At 39.4% G+C, this 18,445-nt stretch overlaps 1 protein-coding gene across 8 annotated transcripts in view; it reads left to right on the top strand.

Annotated features, from left to right (window-relative positions):
* The window catches only part of Cep295 (centrosomal protein 295), a 53,075-nt gene that overhangs the window by 21,224 nt on the left and 13,406 nt on the right, over positions 1 to 18,445 (top strand). For 6 of the 8 annotated variants that reach the window (XM_069989506.1, XM_069989507.1, XM_069989511.1 and 3 more), the window contains 9 exons: positions 91 to 258; positions 3,753 to 3,926; positions 8,832 to 8,924; positions 9,077 to 9,180; positions 10,649 to 10,786; positions 11,952 to 12,049; positions 12,316 to 15,667; positions 17,154 to 17,304; positions 17,432 to 17,575. In XM_069989506.1, the coding sequence (XP_069845607.1) occupies positions 91 to 258; positions 3,753 to 3,926; positions 8,832 to 8,924; positions 9,077 to 9,180; positions 10,649 to 10,786; positions 11,952 to 12,049; positions 12,316 to 15,667; positions 17,154 to 17,304; positions 17,432 to 17,575 (4,422 nt within the window). Of the gene's footprint in view, positions 1 to 90; positions 259 to 3,752; positions 3,927 to 8,831; positions 8,925 to 9,076; positions 9,181 to 10,489; positions 10,545 to 10,648; positions 10,787 to 11,951; positions 12,050 to 12,315; positions 15,668 to 17,153; positions 17,305 to 17,431; positions 17,576 to 18,445 lie in introns of those variants that run through there. The other 2 variants (XM_069989509.1, XM_069989514.1) reach the window with 2 other exon arrangements.

The raw sequence follows: 18,445 nt of genomic DNA, 5'->3' as shown, positions 1-18,445 counted from the left end.
TCCTTAGCATTTTAGATTTTAAACGGCCTACTTCTTTTTAATCATGGTGGAATGGAAACATCTCTTTATTTTATGCTTTTTATTATTAAGAGGTGAGAGGAAACCTGATTTTGCACCTTGAGCCAGAGCCTTTGCCCATGGTGAGTGACCAGATTCACGATGAAGAACTGGATCTTTCTATGGAACGGGAAGATAGAGAAGAACCTGAGAACCTTCAAGTTACGGATGCTGCAGTAATGTGTCCTACTGAAACAAATGGTAAAAGCTCCTTCTAGGCCCAATATGGCAGTATTTCACAAGAAAAAAAAAATCCACTGCTATCCAACAGAAAGGTCTGTTCTGGTTTAAGTGCAAAGAATGACCAATCCTACAGGAAGAGAGTGCCTAGGTGAAGGTTACTATTTTCAGGTTTTCATAATCTGGAGATTCTTAGATTAATTATATACTCAATTCTGAATTCATTTGAATGGTCAGCAGTTTGTTTTTGTTTTTTGTTTTTTGTTTTTGGGTCCTGTCGTGGGGCCTGAACTCTGGGCCTGGGCGCTGTCCCTCAGCTCTTCAGCTCAAGGCTAGCGCTCTACCACTATGAGCCACAGCGCCACTTCCGGCTTTTTTCTTTTTTTTTTGCTTATGTGGTGCTGAGGAATCGAACCCAGGGCCTCGAGCATGCAAGGCAAGCGCTCTACCACTGAGCCACCTTCCCAGCCCTGGTCAGCAGTTTTTAAGCTTAGAAATCCTCCTGTGTTCCAGTTCTTACTGGGTACTTCCTATGTAATGATGAATGCATGAACATTATCGCCTTCCCTTCATCTCTGTCTCCAGCATGCTGGACTGTTCACGTAGTCCCACAGATACTTCAGTGTCCAGCAAAAAATAAGCATCATCACTTGCCTACTGAAACTTTTTCTTCCTATCTTCCTTATCTTAGTGAATAATGGTACCACAGTCTGAAGTTTCCCATACCACACTAGTGGATTCTTTTTTGACACTTCCCCTTTCTTTTACTTCCATACCTCCTTAAAGACCAAGTCCTTTTGGACTGACTTCTTTTCCTTCTCTCATACCTCTGTTAGTATTGCCTGTTGAAAACCACTCAGATTCCTTGTTATCTGTACCCCACACTGTGTAGTAATAACCCTAAGATTCCAACCTTATATAAGTCTACTAGATTCCTCAGGTGGGCACTCTTATTTTTGGCTTATCCACTTATTCTATGCCTACATTGCTATCCAAACAAGTATGTTTGGCTCTGGCATGAATTCAATGTAGTTGCAGTATTTACCTGTCTTTTTTTTTTTTTTTTTTTTTTTTTTTTTTTTGTCAGTCATGGGTCTTGAACTTGGCCTAGGAGCTGTCCCTGAACTCTTCAGCTCAAGGCTAGCACTCTACCACTTGAGCCACAGAGCCACTTCCAGTTTTCTGGTGGTTAATTGGAGATAAGAGTCTCATAGACATATCTGCCTTGTCTGGCTTTCAACCACAATTCTCAGATCTCAGCCTCCTGAGTAACTAGGATTACAGGCATGAGCCACTAGCACCCAGCTTCATTTGCCTTTCTTCTAGGGTTCCCACTGAAACATCATTTTTGGCTTCTTCAGAATCTCATTTTTCTTAATAAGTCAGCAGTGTCTTTAAAGAGATGTTCTACCAGGACTGAGAATGTGGCTTAGTGGTAGAGTTCTTGCGTAGCATACATGAAGCCCTAGGTTGGATTCCTTAGTATCATATAAACAAAAAACTAGAAGTGGCACTGTGGCTCAAGTGGTACAGTGCTAGATTTGAGCACAGAGAGGCTCAGAGACAGAGCCCAAGTCCTAAGTTGGAGCCCACATCCAGCAAAAAAAACACAAAACATGTTCTAGCATTTATTCAGCCTTTTATTTTATTTTATTTATTTATGTATTATTTTTTTGTCAGTCGTGAGGCTTGAGCTTAGCCTAAGTGCTGTCCCTAAGCTTTTTCTGCTCAAGGATAACACTCTACCACTTTTGGCTAACAGCACCACTTCGGGTTTTCTGGTGGTTAATTGGAGATAAGAGTCTTACAGACTTTTCTGCTCCAGATGGCTTTGAACCATGATTCTCAGAACTCTGCCTCCTGAGTAGCTAGGATTACAGGAATGAGCCACCGGCACTTAGCCAAATTCTCAGTTTAAAATACTGACAACTAAAGTTCAGAATGCTAATTGGTGGTAGAGCTCTTGCCTAGTATATACAAATGTCTGAGTTCAGTCCTCAGGAAAATGCTGATTATCTGTTTCTTAAAAATGGGTTGTCTGCCAGCAGCTGGTAGCTCAAGCCTGTAATCCTAATTACTCAGGAGGCTGAGATTTGAGACTTTGGAGCTGAAAGCCAGCCTGAGCAGAGAAAAGTCTGAAACTCTTCATTTAAGCTCCATCTGTGCACTTAGGTTCCCTACACTTTGTAAGTCTATAGTACAGTTACAAATTGTGTTTGTGGGTGGGTGTGGATCCTGTGGGTGAGGGTGGGTGGATGGGTATGGATTCTGGGGCTGGATCTCAGGGCCTGAGTGCTGAACTTTTGTGCTTAAGGATAGCACTCTAGCACTTGAGCCACAGTTCCACTTCAAGCTTTTTGGTGCTTGCTTGGAGATGAGAGTATCAGACACTGTACTGCCTAGGCTGTCTTGGAACCACAGTCCTCAGATCACAGCCTCATGAATAGCTGTGGGTAAGGAACTAGTTTCCCAGTTTTCATCTATGGAGATTTCTTAATTTTATTCTTTGATTAGCCAGTGCACTGTTTCACTCCGACTTTCGTTTCCATAGAAAATTATTGACTTGGGCTGGGAAGGTGGCTCAGTGGTAGAGCGCTTGCCTTGCATGCATGAGGCCCTGGGTTCGATTCCTCAGCACCACATAAGCAAAAAGAAAAAGCCAGAAGTGGCGCTGTGGCCCAAGTGGTAGAGTGCTAGCCTTGAGCTGAAGAGCTGAGGGACAGCGCCCAGGCCCAGAGTTCAGGCCCCATGACCAGAACCCCCCCCCCCCCAAAAAAAGAAAGAAAATTATTGACTCTGTACTGATTCTTAACATTACACCATCAGTCTGGATAAAAGAATGCTTTTGTTTTTGTTTTTGATCATTGAAGGAACTTTATGACAATAGAAGGGAGACGTTTCCTCACATAGTAACATTGGGAATAACTTGGGAGCATTTAATTTGCTTTAAAGTTACAAAGCAGTTTTTGAATTATGAGTATAGAAATCAGTAGAGCATATTTTAGATACTAATCTTAGCAACAAATTGACTAGGAATATGTAGTTTGTAATCATTTAATAAGCAAAAGAAACATTCTAAGTTTTGAAGCTTGAAATTTGTGTTACACGTATATTATTGAAAAAGTCAAATTTAAGCATGATTTCTACTAAAATGTAATATTAAGGAAAACAAGAGTTTTTGTTTGTTTGTTTGTTTGTTTGTTTTGGTTTTTTGGTAGTCCTGGGGCTTGAATTCAGGGCCTGGGCACTATCCCTGAGCTCATTTGCTCAAGGCTAGCACTCTACCACTTGAGCCACAGCGCTGCTTCCAGATTTTTCTGTTTATGTGGTATGGAGGAATCGAACCCAGGGCTTCATGCATGCTAGGCAAGCACTCTACCATAAGCAACATTCCAGTCCCAAAGTTGTATTTTTATTTTAAGTAAGGGATCATAGCAGTAACTGAGTATAATGATAGAAACTCTTTGCCTGGCACAAAATAGGTACTAAATAAGTGATTTTTTTTCCCTTGGCAGTGAAGACTCATCAAATTCCATCAAGAATTCTTTTTAAAAAATTACTAAATAAGATTCGAAGCCAAAAATCCCTATGGACAATTAAATCCATGTCTGAAGATGAATGTGAAATGACTACAACTGTTAGTGAATCTGAGAGCAAAACAGCAGCAATTGAAGCAGGAGCAGTTGATGGTGAGGAAAGAACATTTTCTCCATTTGTCTATTTGATAGCACAAACTTTTTTAAGTTGTTTAAAAATAGACTCATTCCTGAAACATTGAGGTTAGAGGTTAAAAGTTAGAAAAACAAATAATGAAAACTTATTGAGTCTCTGTAGAATACATATTGAAGTCAGTGAATCAAAATTAACCAAATTCCTATTGTTTGGCTGTGGCTGTGACATTTAGGCTGTTTATACTTTTTTTTTTTCAGTACTGAACTCTGGGCCTCTCCCTTGATGGGCAGGTGCTCTATCACTTAAGCCATACCTCTAGTCCCTTTTCCATTGGGTATTTTCAGGGTAGAGTCTCTGTGCTTGGCTGACCTCCATCCTTCTAATTGTGCTTTCCTATCTTGCTAGAGATAACAAGCATGGACCAATATACTTCTCCCATAGCAGGGATGATAGGTGTGTGCCAGAACACCCAGCCATTGTCTGAGATGGAGTCTTTCAAAGTTGCTCTTAGCCCCAGGTTACAGGTTTGAGTCACCACGCCTAGCCCATGTCTTTTCTTCCACACAGATTTTTTTTTTTTTCTCATACCTTTTTTTTCAATTCTTAGGTTTCAACTCAAGACCTTATTACACTGGCACACTTGCTTGCTTGACATGTGTGTACCACCTGAGCCACACTTGTAGCTCCCCACTAGCCTTTATTAGTATACATTAATTGTACAATGTAGGAGGTCTTTGTTGTGATATATGAAGTAAAATAATTTGGTCAGTTGGTGCTAGTGGCTCACACCTGTACTCCTAGCTACTCAAGAAGCTGAGATCTGAGGATTGAGGCAAGCACTCTACCACTGAGCCACCTTCCCATCCCTCTGACTCCTTCTTGTCCCCTTTTTATCCTTGCAGTTGTTTGTTTTTGCCAGTCCTGGGGGTTGAACTCAGGGCCTGGGCAATGTCACTGAGCTTCTTTTTGCTTAAGGCTAGCACTCTAACACTTGAGCCATAGTGCCCCTTCCAGCTTTTTCTGATTATGTGATACTGAGGAATCGAACCCAGGCCTTCATGCATGCTAAGCAAGCATTCTACGACTAAGCCATATTCCCAGCCCATCCTTGCAGTTTGGTTTTGGGTTTTTTTCTCCCCCCAATCAGTAATCACTTTGATTTATGTTTATTTTTTTCCAACAAAGAAGAGAAATATGATTCAGTAATGTAGTGTTAGGTTAATGGCAGAATACTGTGTGTGCAGAATCAGTGGTCCTGACTGAGCTATAGTGCGTGACACCATATCCTTGCAGTTTTATAAAAGAGAGTTTATTATGACCTTTCCTACATGTATACAATGTACTTCAATCATATTCTGCCTTGCTGTCTGTCCCCTTTCATTTCCTGCTAATTCCTTCTTCCCCAACAATCCTCCATTTATGTTCATGGTTTTTTTTCCCCTTGGATCTCCTTTCCACATAATGAGAGAAATAGCCATCATTGCCCTTTTGTGTAAATGATATTATTTTGTGTCTTGTTAAAAACTCTATAGAAGTATATATGCCACAATTTTTTAATCTGTCTTGTAGACACTAGGTTGATTCTGTAACTTGGCTCTTGTACTAGTATTACAGTAAATATGAATGTGGAGGTATTTGTATGTCCAAGAATGACATAGCAGGACCATATGTTAGATCTCTTATGACTCTTTGAAAGAACCTCCTTCAGCATTGTATAAAGATATACAACACACACACACACACACACACACACACACACACACACACACACACACACACACACACACACACACACACACACACACACACACACACACACACACAGACAGAGTAACTGGAGATAAGACTCTCATAGATTTTCCTACCTGGGCTGGGTTTCAACCATCATCCTCAGATCTCTGCCTCCTGAATAGCTAGAATTATAGGCATAAGCCCCCAAGGTCTGGCTCTCAGTATAATTTTGATGTACATTTTCTTTATGGCTCATTGATGGTGAATATTTCTTCATATATTTATTGGTCATTTCTATGTTTTTAAAATATAATTTTATTAAGATGTTGTATAAGGGTTACTGTTATATGTCAGGTAATGAGTACATTTCTTTTTGGACATTGTTATCCTTTGCTTTCTCCTATTTTCTCCCTCCTGTCACTCTCCACAAGTCACACAGTTCATTTGAGCTCTTTGTATATTCTAGATATTAATCCTTTGTCTGATAGTTAGTAAAGATTTTCTTGCATTCTGTAGGGTAGGTCTGCATTCTGGTAATTGTTTCTTTTGATGTGCTTGATGAAGTCCCATTTGTCTGTTCAAGCTTTTTTTTTTTTTTTTTTTTTTTAAAATATTATTTTATTTTATTTGAGAACATACTGTACAGAGGGGCTACAATTACACGGGCAGGATAATGCATACATTTCTTACCAAGCATTGCAGCCTCCTCCTTTGTTTACCCTTCACCTCCCTTCCCAGCCTGTTCAAGCTTTTTATTTCCTGATTTTTTTTTTTTTTCACTCACAGCTTAGGGTGCTACCACTTGAGCCATACTTGAAGTTCCAGCCTTATGCTGGTTAATTGGAGAGAAATATCTGTCTGATTTTGTTGCTGGGCTGGCTTTGAACTGAGATCCTGAGATCTTAGCCTCCTGAGTAACTAGGATTACTGTGCTTTTTGAGAGAGGCTCAGTATGTAACCAGCCAAACCTTAAACTCATGATCCTCCTTACCTTCAGGAGTGTGTACCAGCACATCTTTCTTTTTTCTTTTTCTTTTTTCTTTTTCTTTTTCTTTTTTTTGCCAGTCTTGGGGCTTGAACTCAGGGCCTAGGCACTATCCCAGAGCCTATTTGTGCTCAAGGCTAGCATTGAGCCACAGCTCCACTTCTGGCTTTTTCTAAGTATTTATTGGAGATAAGAGTCTCATGCCTGCCTGTGCTGGCCTGGAACAGCAATCCTGAGATCTCAGTCCCTGAATAGTTAGGATTATAGACATGAGCCATTGGCACCTGGACATATTCAGTATATGTTTGATTTGCTTATATGTTTTTGTTTTTTTGTTTGTTTGTTTTTTTTGGGGGGGGGTCCGGTCGTGGGGCCTGAACTCTAGGCTTGGGCGCTGTCCCTCAGCTCTTCAACTCAAGGCTAGCACTCTGCCACTTGAGCCACAGCACCATTTCCGGCTTTTTTCTTTTTGCTTATGTGGTGCTGAGGAATCGAACCCAGGGCCTCAGGCATGCAAGACAAACGCTCTACCACTGAGCCATCTTCCCAGCCCCTTGTTTATATGTTTGATATGCTATATTATCATAGCCTAGTGCTCTTCATTAAAGGTGCTCAATTAGTGTTGGTTGAATTAGTTGAATAGCTTAAATCAAGAGATATGACTTAAGAAATCAGACATATGAATACTGTTTATAGCCATAGACATGGAAGAAATCTTTCTCTTTTTTCGGGGGGGGGGGGGGGGAGTTGCCAGTCTGGGGCTTGAACTCAGGGCCTGGGCACTGTCCCTGAGTTTCTTTTGCTCAAGGCTAGTACTCTACCACTAAGCCACAGTGCCACTTCCAGCTTTTTCTGTTTATGTGGTATTGAGGAATCGAACACAGGACTTCATGCATGCTAGGCAAGCAATCTACCATTGAGCCACACACCCAGACCCAAAGAAATCTTTTAATGGAAAGAATTTAGTGAGAAGAGGGCAACCAACTGAGTAATTACAGGAACCTTTTATTAATACATAACTGAGTTCTTTTGTATGAGCAAGCTTTCTCAATACTCATCTTGCTTCATCCTTCCCCTCTCCTGACCATATGTGCACGGATCTTTAGTTCTCCTCCCCACCTCCTACCCTGTCCACCCTGTCACAGGTGTGGAGGGGAAGAAAAGTGCCCCAAACCAGCAACTCTACTTTTTACCACACATACATGCATGTGTGCATGCACACACACAAACATAGCCAGGTAGAAGTGGTGCACCTCACCTCTTGTCTCTTACAACTGGCTGCTTTCTGACGAGGGATTGTTTAGAGACTACAGACCTCCTCCTTTAGTTTCCTGTGTAACTGGAATTACAGAGATGAACCACAGTATCCCACTTACTCAGGCTACTCAGCTGGCAGCACCTTTTATTTTACCTTTCTTTTCCTGCCAGTACTGCCCTTGAGCTCAGAACCTGAGGGCTCTCCTCCTTCAGTTCTTTGAGCCAAGCTTCTTTATTTTCACAGGGCCTTGTATTACCTGCTGAATCTTCTGTACGTATTAGGTGTCTGCTTCAAGGTCATTTCCTCCAAAAAACAGATCAGACCTGCTAACTCAATATTATCTTTAACACATTCATTCTGTTATATAACTCTTAAGTTTTTCCAGGATAATTATATGAAGAATTTGTCCCTCCCTTTACCCTGTTAAAAAATTTCCTCAAAGCCTGTTCTCATTTACCACGGATCCCTTGGTAACTAAGTGCCAAACAGTTAAGTGAATGAGTGAGTGCCTCAGAGTATCTGGCTGCTACCTTCATGTGGTGAGAGTAAATTGTTGATTTCTTTTGTGTCCTGGCTTCATAAATAATAAAAATCCTTGCATTTAAACATATCAAAGATATACTGACTTTTCCTTAGCTTCTCTTTGTTACTGTTGATACTTCACCTATTCTGTGCTTTTCCATTGTGTTTGAAAACTGTCAGCATACATTTTAAACCAGTTCTTTTATTTTCTCCTTGTTCATGATTTTAGTCTTCTGTTCTATATTGTGATAAGATCCTTGGGTTTGATAGATAATATATATGATCATCAAGAAGGTGATGGGATCTTAAGTAAGTGGTTCACTTCAGGTAGACTGAATGGGTAATCTGGATGTCAGTTTTTAATTTTTCCTCCCTTTAAGCTTGACAGTGATAATATGGTTATAACAGTGGTATAATCTATTACAGTTATCCAAAGTGATACATTGACAATTGAGTCTGGACCATTCTCTAGTGAGGATAAACCACTTGTGCGCCACAGAGACACTGGAAAGGAAAAAGGTATTTCTTTTTTTTTCACATCCTCAGATTAAACTTGGTAGGTATTTGAGGTATTTTTCCTAGTAGGATTATGTAATAAATGAATGGTAGGGCATTTATTGCAGTCAGTATTCTGTTATTGAAACTAATTTTTCTTTTGGGCATTTTCATAGACCTATATGAAACTCTACCTGGCACAGCTGTTGCTCAGAGCTCAATTCTACTTCATCCTCAAGAAGAAGCGGTCAGAGTTAGAGCAGCAGCAAGGCAGAAACAGGTTATGAAGTTTTATTTTTAAACGTTTTCTTTTCCTAGATACTGTGATTTTGTTTAACCCATGTAATCTGTCTTACTGTCTGGCTAATTTTGATATCATGTTTTTTATCTTGTCTTACACAGACATTTAGCTGATAAAATATATTTTGTCTTTGCTCATTCATTTGACCCATACTGTGTCTACTTTGTATTATATGCTTGTATTACTATAAAATTTGAAAAAAATTTTAAAAGTTAGAAACTTTCTCTTTGTAAATGCCTTATATACATAGTAAGTGCCCAATGAAATGTTTGTTGAATTACCAAATCCTTGCCATAATCCGACAGCCCAGATGGGCTTTATATAACCCCAAAAGATTTTAAAAGGCAATACTTTAAAGAAATTAATTTTGGGTTGCAGTGCTAGGGATAAACTTGCTAGACAAGCACTCTACTGTTGTGCTAAACCTTCCGCCTAGCTCATGCCTCTTTGGAAGTCCATGAGACTCTTACCTCCAATTAACCATCAGAAAACTAGAAGTGGAGCTGTGGCTCAAGTGGTGGTAGAGTGCTCACCTTGAGCTGAAAAGCTCAGGATCAGCACCCAGGCCCAGAGTTCAAGCCCCACGACCTTTTTCTTTTTCAGTAAATATTTGCAAAGCCAGGAACTACATTGTTGCCTGCACTTGGCAGGCAACAAAACAGACTACTCCTTTGGCTTCCAAATAGCTATGGTACTTAACCGCTGTTCCTAAGAAATCAAATAGTTACTGGAGGCCCCAACACTTATTTTCTTTAGTAATATTCATACTAGGAACAATGTAAATTAAAGAAATAAGCAGAGTTCAGCTGCCCAGTGTTTGCAGCTTTTCTGGAAGTGACTCTTAAGTGGTAATCGTGGTTTCCTGCCTCCCAGAAAACAAATCATTAATGCCCTAATTCCCTCTTTTCTCTTCCACATTAAGCTTTTTTTCTCATTTGTCTTTTCACATCTCTCCTGTCTTCCTTTGGTATTACTAGTAGCATAAATAAAACTCCTTCTGGTAATGAGCCCTGTTTCTTCCTCCTTTTTTTTTTTAATTTTTATTTTGGTGGTACTGGGGTTTTAACTCAAGGCCCTGTACTTTGTAGGCAGATTTTCTACAACTTGAACTATATCCCCAGCCCTTTTCTGACTTCATTGTTTTTTTTTTCAAATAAGGTCTTTTTGTTTAGGCTGTTCTAGACCGTAATCTTCCTATTTACATTTTCCATGTAGCTGCAAGACCAGATGTCCACCATCATGCCCAGCTTTATATTGGTTGAGATGGGGTCCTTTTGATCTTTGCTGGCCTTGAACTATGATCATCCAGAGCTCTGCCTTCTATAATAGCTAGGATATCATGTGTGAGCAATTACACTTGGCCTAAACCTGTTTTTAATTTAATGCATATAAATTTTCTTTTGTATAAGTTTGTTGTTAACAGATCAATAACATTCTCATTACCTAGATAATGGATCTAGAAGTGCAAAAGCAAAAGCAGTTGGAATTACTGGAACAAATTGAACAACAAAAATTAAGGTTAGAAACAGATTGCTTCCGGGCTCAGTTGGAAGAAGACAAGAGAAAAAGAACTCAGCAGCCTGAGGTAGGGTGTAGGAAATGTCAGCACAAACTATGGGGGAGGAAAAGGAAATATGAGCAGTCGTAATATTCAGAAATGTAAAATGCCCTTCATTTACATTTATTTGGTCATTTAATAAGCTTGTTTTGATCATTAAATAAAGTTATCTGTATAGACAAATAAGTTTGATTTTTTTTCTTTTCAGTTTTAGTATGGTGCCAAAACAGATATGACCGTACACTATAATGTGTATGCAGAGATTTTAGACTTAGACTTAGCACTAAAGTAGAACACTTCATTTCTTTTTATAGACATGCCAATGTTTTTAATTTTGTGTTGTGTTCTAAAATAGGTTACTATGTAGCCTGCCCAAGGTAGCTTTAAACTGTGTTCCTCCTGCCTCAGCTTCCTGAGTGCTGGGATTCATGGGCTACAAACACTCACACTCAGAGTTGAGTAACTATTACCATTAGATCAGATTACATGAGGTTTTTTTGTTTGTTTTAGAAACACTTTGTTATTTCATTTTTATTTATTATTGCAGTGCTTGGGATCAAACCTAGACAAGTGCTCTATAACAGCTGTATTCTCAGTCCTAATTTCCAGTCATTTTCTAAAAAATAAAGCTGGGCACTAGTGGTTAATCCTAGCTACTTAAGAGGCTGAGATCTGAGTATCATTGTTTGAAGCCAGCCTGGGCAGGAAAGTCTGTGAGACTCTGATTTCCAGTTTCCTACCAAAAAATGTTGGCTCAAATGGTAGAGTGCTAGCCTTGGACATCACTCAGGTCCTGAGTTCAAGCCCCAGGACTGACTGAAAAAGAAAAGCCTATATAAAAACGTATAATTATAGAACTTCAATTTGTTTTGTTTTGTTTTGTTTTGACTTGAGTATTAGCTGGGTGCCCATGGCTCGTGTGCCTATAATCCTAGCTATCCCATGATCTGAGGATTGTGGTTCGAAGCCAGCCTGGGCAGGAAAGTTCGTGAGACTCTTATCTCCAATAAGCTACTCAGAAAAAGTTAGAAGTGGCTCTGTGGCTACATAAGTGGCTCAAATGGTAGAGTGCTAGCCTTGAGCAAAAGATCAGGGACAGCACCCTGAGTTAAAGCTCCAAGACTAGCAAAAACAAAAAACTTTAGTATTTGTTTCTGAAATTTGCCTTCTAATTAACTTTGTGTTTTATTAGGTCGGCATTGCTTCTGCATCAAGCACTGTCATTTCTGATGAGGATAACCATAGGCAGATGATTCGTAACTATCAACAGCAACTCTTACAGCAAAACAGGTATTAGAATAATAATTTCTGTGTAACAGTAGGCTACATCTTCAAGATTAATTATTTGATTTATATAAGCATCTGACTGGGATTTGTTTAGAACTTAGCATTTTGATTTCTCCAAGGGCAATGGGAGTGTTCCTTGTCTGCCATGATTATATATAATCCTAGATTACTCTTTGCTAAATTCAGTATGTAAATACTTGAGAATGTGAAGCCTTTTTTTTTTTTTAATTTAAAAATAAAAAACCTTGTTTTGTGCTTGTTTTTGATAGGTTACACAGACAATCTGTTGAAACTGCCAGGAAACGGTTACTAGAATATCAAACAATATTAAAAGGGAAGTACCCTTCTTCGTCAACCACATCATTGGTATCTGATTCTGTTGTATCAGAACATTGGGATCAGAGTCGGAGCCCAAAGTTAAGTCCCTACAAATACAAGCCCGTGCAGCCCATACAGTCCTCCAAATTAAAACAAGATCATATTCAGTCACTAAGACCAAGTCACATTCCACTAAGACAGAGTCATATTCCACAAAGACAGGTAGAAACTACAGAAATACTAAGCACTTCAGATATTTTAGCCAATAAGTCTTTAGACTCACAAGAACACGTAAGGCAATTCTCTCAAACTGAAACACAACAGACAGACTGGTTGGTCCCTAATAAGTCACAAATACTTTCAAGGACCTTGTCATCGGATAGGGCACGAATACAAAATGCTAGAGAACTATCTGAAACATTTAGGCTAACAACTTTTCAAACTTTAGATTCCCAACAAGTATCACAGGACAGTGAAAATACGTCTTCTAAGCTCACTGAACCTCCTTCATTCCTACCACTGGTACCTGAACATTCTTTTACTCTTCTCCCTGGAAAAATTCAGGAGCCTTTATCAACCATAAACAAAAGTGCAGTTTGTATAAGCCATTCTGTAGGCAGCCAGATCCATGATCAGCCTTTGACATCCTCAGAAACTATCACAGCCCAGCAAGGTAATTTGAAGGCTCTTCAAGAACAGTTAGAACTCCAGAAGGATATTCTTCAGGCAAGACAAGAAGCACAGGAGCAATTGCTTTTGCATAAACAGAAGGAGTTGGAAGAGCAGATTGGCTTCTCTCTATTCCTCCCAACTGTAGCAGATTCATTTGCTTCACTGGCTTATTCCAAAGCTGAATCGAGAGCCCAAGAATCTTCTGTAGCCAAAAATGCTACATTAGCTTCCTCAAGCAATCCTGTGACCCAACTTCAAGATAGTCTTATATGTTACTCACAGCCTATGTTATCACAGCAAAATAATTTAAAATTTCCTCACAAAGAATTGAATGTTGTTAAAGATAGCCTACAGGCTAGACGGGAAGCTCAGGAAGTCTTATTTGTAGGTGAGCAGTGTGATTTGGATGGAGGACTATGTTCTGAACAGTCTGCAACCTCTTCTCAGCCACATCAAGTAGCTCAGCATATGTTTACTTCATTACCGTTTGCTGTTACAAAATCTAGAAAAATCCAGGAACAACATTCATCTAAGAATGAGGAAGGGTTGCTTTCAAGCCAGTCTGAAATCCCAGTGTCTCAGGATGGATCTTCGAGTTTCCTGCCTCTACATGATAGTTCAGAGTCACTCCAAGAACAGCTGGCTACACAGAAAGATACTCCTCCAGCTAGATACAATGCTCATGTGGACATACTTTTACATAGACAAAAGTATTTGAGGGACATTGAGCCTGGGCGCATGAGTTTTTCATTCTCACCAGTATTAGTTCAGCATATAGATACTTCACCATCTTCTACTGAATCTGAGCCTAGATTTCAGAAACATTATTTATATAAGAAGGAGAGCATAATTCCCTCTGATAATTTGATCAGCCCAGCATTTCAAGGTACTTCTCTTAGCTTCCAACAGCATAGCTTGCCAGGGCAAGAAAATTTCACAACACTCCAAAAACAATCACACATACAGAGAATAATACTTGGAGCTAGAAAAGAATCTCAAGAATTTGTACACAAACAAACTGAATTGAAAAGAATTTCTTCTGAACAGAGTGGCACCTCTTCGCTATCACCAGTAGTTAAATCTGAAAGATTGCAAGACTTCATGTCAATCAAGAGTGACAGTACAGATCCCTTAAATTATTCTGCAATTCCTAGATTCCAGGAAAGACTTTTAAGATTTTCACATGTGCTACCTCTACCAGATAATTTGGAGAACCACCAAGAATACATAGACACACCAAAAGAGTTTGTAAATTTTAGTCAGAAAACTCAAGATAATACATCTTCTGAACAAACTGGTTTTTCTTTGTTTACACCTCAAATAGAACAGCACTCATTTACATCATTACCTTCTGCTGACTCTAGTTTAACCCAGGAGCCAGTTTCAATAGAGAGTGATAATAAAACGTCAAGACATTTTCAGATCCCCACGTTACAGCACAAGCTTGTACAGCTGTCACATTGTATACAGCCTCAACAAGATAATTTGAAGGCACTTCAAGAAAAATTAGCTACACAGAGGGAAGGCATCATTCAAGCTAGACAGGAAGCTAGGGAAGAAATGCTTTCATGGAACCAGCAGAGTTGGAAGGAAAGAGTGTCTCCTGAGCAGGGTGGCATCTCTCCCTCACTCTTAATAACACATCATCCATGTGCTTCATTACCTCTTACTGAATCTGAAAGAACCCAAGAATGCTGTCCTACAAACATTGATAGTACACCCTCCTCCAGTAATTTGGAGATGCTGATTTTGCCTAATAGGCAGTTAAGTTTATCACATACTTTACCTCAACAGGATAATTTGATTACACTTCAAGAGCACTTGCATGCACAGACAAGTTCTTTTCCTTCTATTGAGAAACCCCAGGAAGAGTTAGCATTGCCCAGACAACATGAATCTGAGGCAAAAGTATCTTCTGAGCATTTTATCCAAGCTCACCATGGTGATTTCAAGACATTGCAACAACAGTTAGATATACAAAGGAAAGTCATTCGCTTTGGCCAAGAAGTTCAAGAAGAACTGCTTTTACAGAAATTATGTAAATTGGAGAAAAGGGTATCATCTGAGCAGATTAGCTCTTCATTTGCATCCCAGGTAGCACAGCCTGTTGCCAGCTCTGAAGGAACCCAAAAGTCTTTCTCAACCGACAGCAGTAATGCAGAATTCTCCATGTTACATGGTAAGTTTTTGAGCTCTTCACAGCCTCTTCTGCCTCAGCAAGGTGATTTGAGAGTGTATCATAATGAGAACACCGAAGAAGAGCTGCTGTTAAACAAAGAAAGTCAGTTTAACAAAATTGAATCTGCGGAGCTTGCCCTTTCTTCTTCCTTTCTATCTGAGGATCTAGAGCATTCATTTATTCCGCTACCTTTTGCAGAAGCTAAATATACAAGTACTTACAAATTGAACTCATCTAAAAATGAACATGAAGCTCCCTCGAGTGATTCTGAGATACCAGGATTTCAAGAGAGACTTTTGACTTATTCGCAGCCAATCTTACTAAAGCAAAATTACATGAGTCTTGAGAAGCAGTTGGATCTACAGAGAGAAGTTTTGCATTATAGCCAAAAAGCCCCGGAAGAATTACTTGACCATATACAAACAACATTGCAGAAACATGATGACCATCAGGTATGTTTTAACCTAAAAACCTAAAATTTTAGCAGATATTTAAGCCACTTTACTCCCTTTTAATTCTAGGCCTCTGCTTTTCAGTGATTTGAGGACAAGTTTTACCTTAACTGCTTTCATCTGCTCCCATAACAATGGGGAAATTTAAATAAAAATTTCTGTACCTCATAAATGTTTACTTGAAACCTGCCTAATTTTAAATGAATATAAAAAAAAGAATATAAATTTATAACTCTTCTTTTCTCTGCTATGCTCAGCTGGAATACAGGGGTTGGTGCATGCTAGGCAAGATCTCTACCACTCATCTCTATCTCCTGTGAGAACATAGATTCTAATTTGGAATGGAGTTTTGTTATGGATTTTACTGAAGTTAGATATGTGACTCAAGTGGTAAAGTATCTACCTTGAGTGAAAAAGCCAAGTAAGAGCACAAGGCCTTGAGTTCAAGCCTAGTGTTGGCACATACAAACACAAAAACAAACACAAAACCCATGAGACTCTTTAACTCCAGTTAACCATTAGAAAATCTGAAGTGGTGCTGAGGCTCAAAGTGGTAGAGTTCTAGCCTTGAGCAAAAAGAGCTCAGGGACAGCACCCAGTTCAGGCCCCAAGACTGACCAAAAAAGTCTGAGAATGTGGCTTAGTAGTAGAGTGCTTGCCTAGTAAGCATGAAGCCCGGGGTGGGTTCAGTTCCTTAGTACCACATAAACAGAAAAACCTGGAAGTAGCAATGTGGCTCAAGTGGCAAAAGAAGCTCAGGGACAGCTCCCAGGCCCTGAATTCAAGCCCCAGAAGTGCCACAAAAGAAGAAAAAAAGAAAGGAAGGAAAAAGGATTTTTGAGCTTAATATAGATAAAATTGTAAAAGTAACTCACTGGTATAATTTTTCTTATGCCATAGCAGACCTTTATGTAATTGTTGACATTTGTATGAGTGTTCCTTATATGTAGTACAAGTACATTATTGATATTTATATGTGATTAAAACTAGCACCCACTTTTTTCCTAATTACATTACTGTGAATTGTTATAAAGGTATTTGTAGGGTGATTTAGAACTAGACTTGCTGGTCTTGCATCTGAATATTTGGAAAGACTGGCTTGATCACTCAGACATTCATAGCTCTTCACATAGGAAAGTGTTTTCACCTGTATGAATGTGTGCATATTACTGTTGGAGGTCATTGAACTTGAGTTTGAATCGAGTTCAGCAGAAGCTAAGTCTTAGGAATTAATATAGAGAAAAAATAATAGAAATGAGAAGCAGAGAATAGCCAAGTACAGAGGAAACATAAGTTGTTATGGCCATAGTTATGATACTTTTAATGGGAAGATAAACTTCAATATTGGGAACATACCTCATGTTTCATCTGTGAATAAAATTGTAGTTGTGTGGATGATGTTGGTTTGGTAGAGATTCTAACATAAGTGGATTCCCACTTGACCCCCCCGGTGTGTCATCCCTACTTTCCTCTGTCCACTTTTCAGACAGGTAAGCCCATGATTGAAAATTATCTTAATATACAGAAGATGGAGCAGTTCAGAGAATGGCTTCCTCATATCCAAGACCTGCATGCAGGCAAGGGCAATGCTGATGCTGATCAGCTGCTTTCAGAAGATTCTAGTGCCAAGTTAAGGGGTAACATGAGTGCATTTTATTGCAGTTCTGCTCATTGCTTTCATCCCCTACAGCTTGCTCGTTGAAGAGAAGCTTACAGTGTGCTAATAGATCTTTATTGTGCCTGATTTTGTCTTGGAATTGATAGGTGAGCATCTAGACAAAGAACTGGGTAAAAGAGCCTCAAAGCCACCTGTGGCCAGGGTTAAATGTGGACTGAACTTAAATCAGCATGAACTTAGTGCTATACAAGAAATAGAATCACCAGCAAGTGGCAGGACGTCTATACCAGGTATCCAGTGGTTTGATAAATGATATTTTAATATTTTGCTGGGTTTTTTTAAGATACTAAAATTTATCAAAAGAGACTTAGTCTTTACATTTGAGAAGAAAAGAACTTTTTTCTTAGATAGGTCTTTAAAACTTGTAGTTTGGAAAACAAAACAAAACAAAACTTGTAGTTAAAGCCGGGCACCAGTGGCTCAGGCCTGTAATCCTAGCTACTCAGAATGCTGAGATCTAAGGATCATGGTTCAAAGCCAGCCCTGGCTGGAAAGTCCATGAAACTCTTAATCTCGAATGAACTATTAGAAAACTGCTAAGTGGTGCTGTAGCTCAAGTAGTAGAGTGCTTGCCTTGAGATGAAGAGCTGAGGCATAGCATACAGGCCCAGAGTTCAAGCCCCATGACCAACCGGGGGGGGGGGGGGGGACAAAGGGGGGGGACAAAAACCCTTGTAATTAAAGAAGTGGTGTTAGGTGACTCCTTGAAATATTAGGTGACCACTTTTTTATGTATAGGAGGGAAGCAATTTACAGACAGAAGTGATTGTTATATCCCATATTCTGACATTCTTGTTCCTTCTGCCGTCTTTCATATCTACCTTCTAAATCTGTTTAAGATGTGACTCAATTCTTTTTTCTTCCGTTGTTACTTTTCCACTTTCACTAATTTCACAGCTCTCTGTCTCTCTGTATTTTACAATTATGACTTACTTTAACAATATTTCCAGTATTCGGACTTGACCTCAGGGACTCTAGCTCTCCGCTTTTTTGCTCACAGCTGCTGCTCTACCACTTGAGCCACTTCCACCCTTTTGAAAGTTAGTGGACATGAGTCTTGCGTATTTGTCTGCTCTGGCTGATTACAAACTGCAATTTTC

Source organism: Dipodomys merriami, unplaced genomic scaffold, assembly GCF_024711535.1.
Source record: "Dipodomys merriami isolate MVZ:Mamm:240054 unplaced genomic scaffold, mDipMer1.0.p SCAF_38, whole genome shotgun sequence".
NCBI classification, from domain to species: domain Eukaryota; kingdom Metazoa; phylum Chordata; class Mammalia; order Rodentia; family Heteromyidae; genus Dipodomys; species Dipodomys merriami.
The sequence above is the reverse complement of the archived record's forward strand: the minus strand, read 5'-3'. Positions and strand labels throughout refer to the sequence as shown.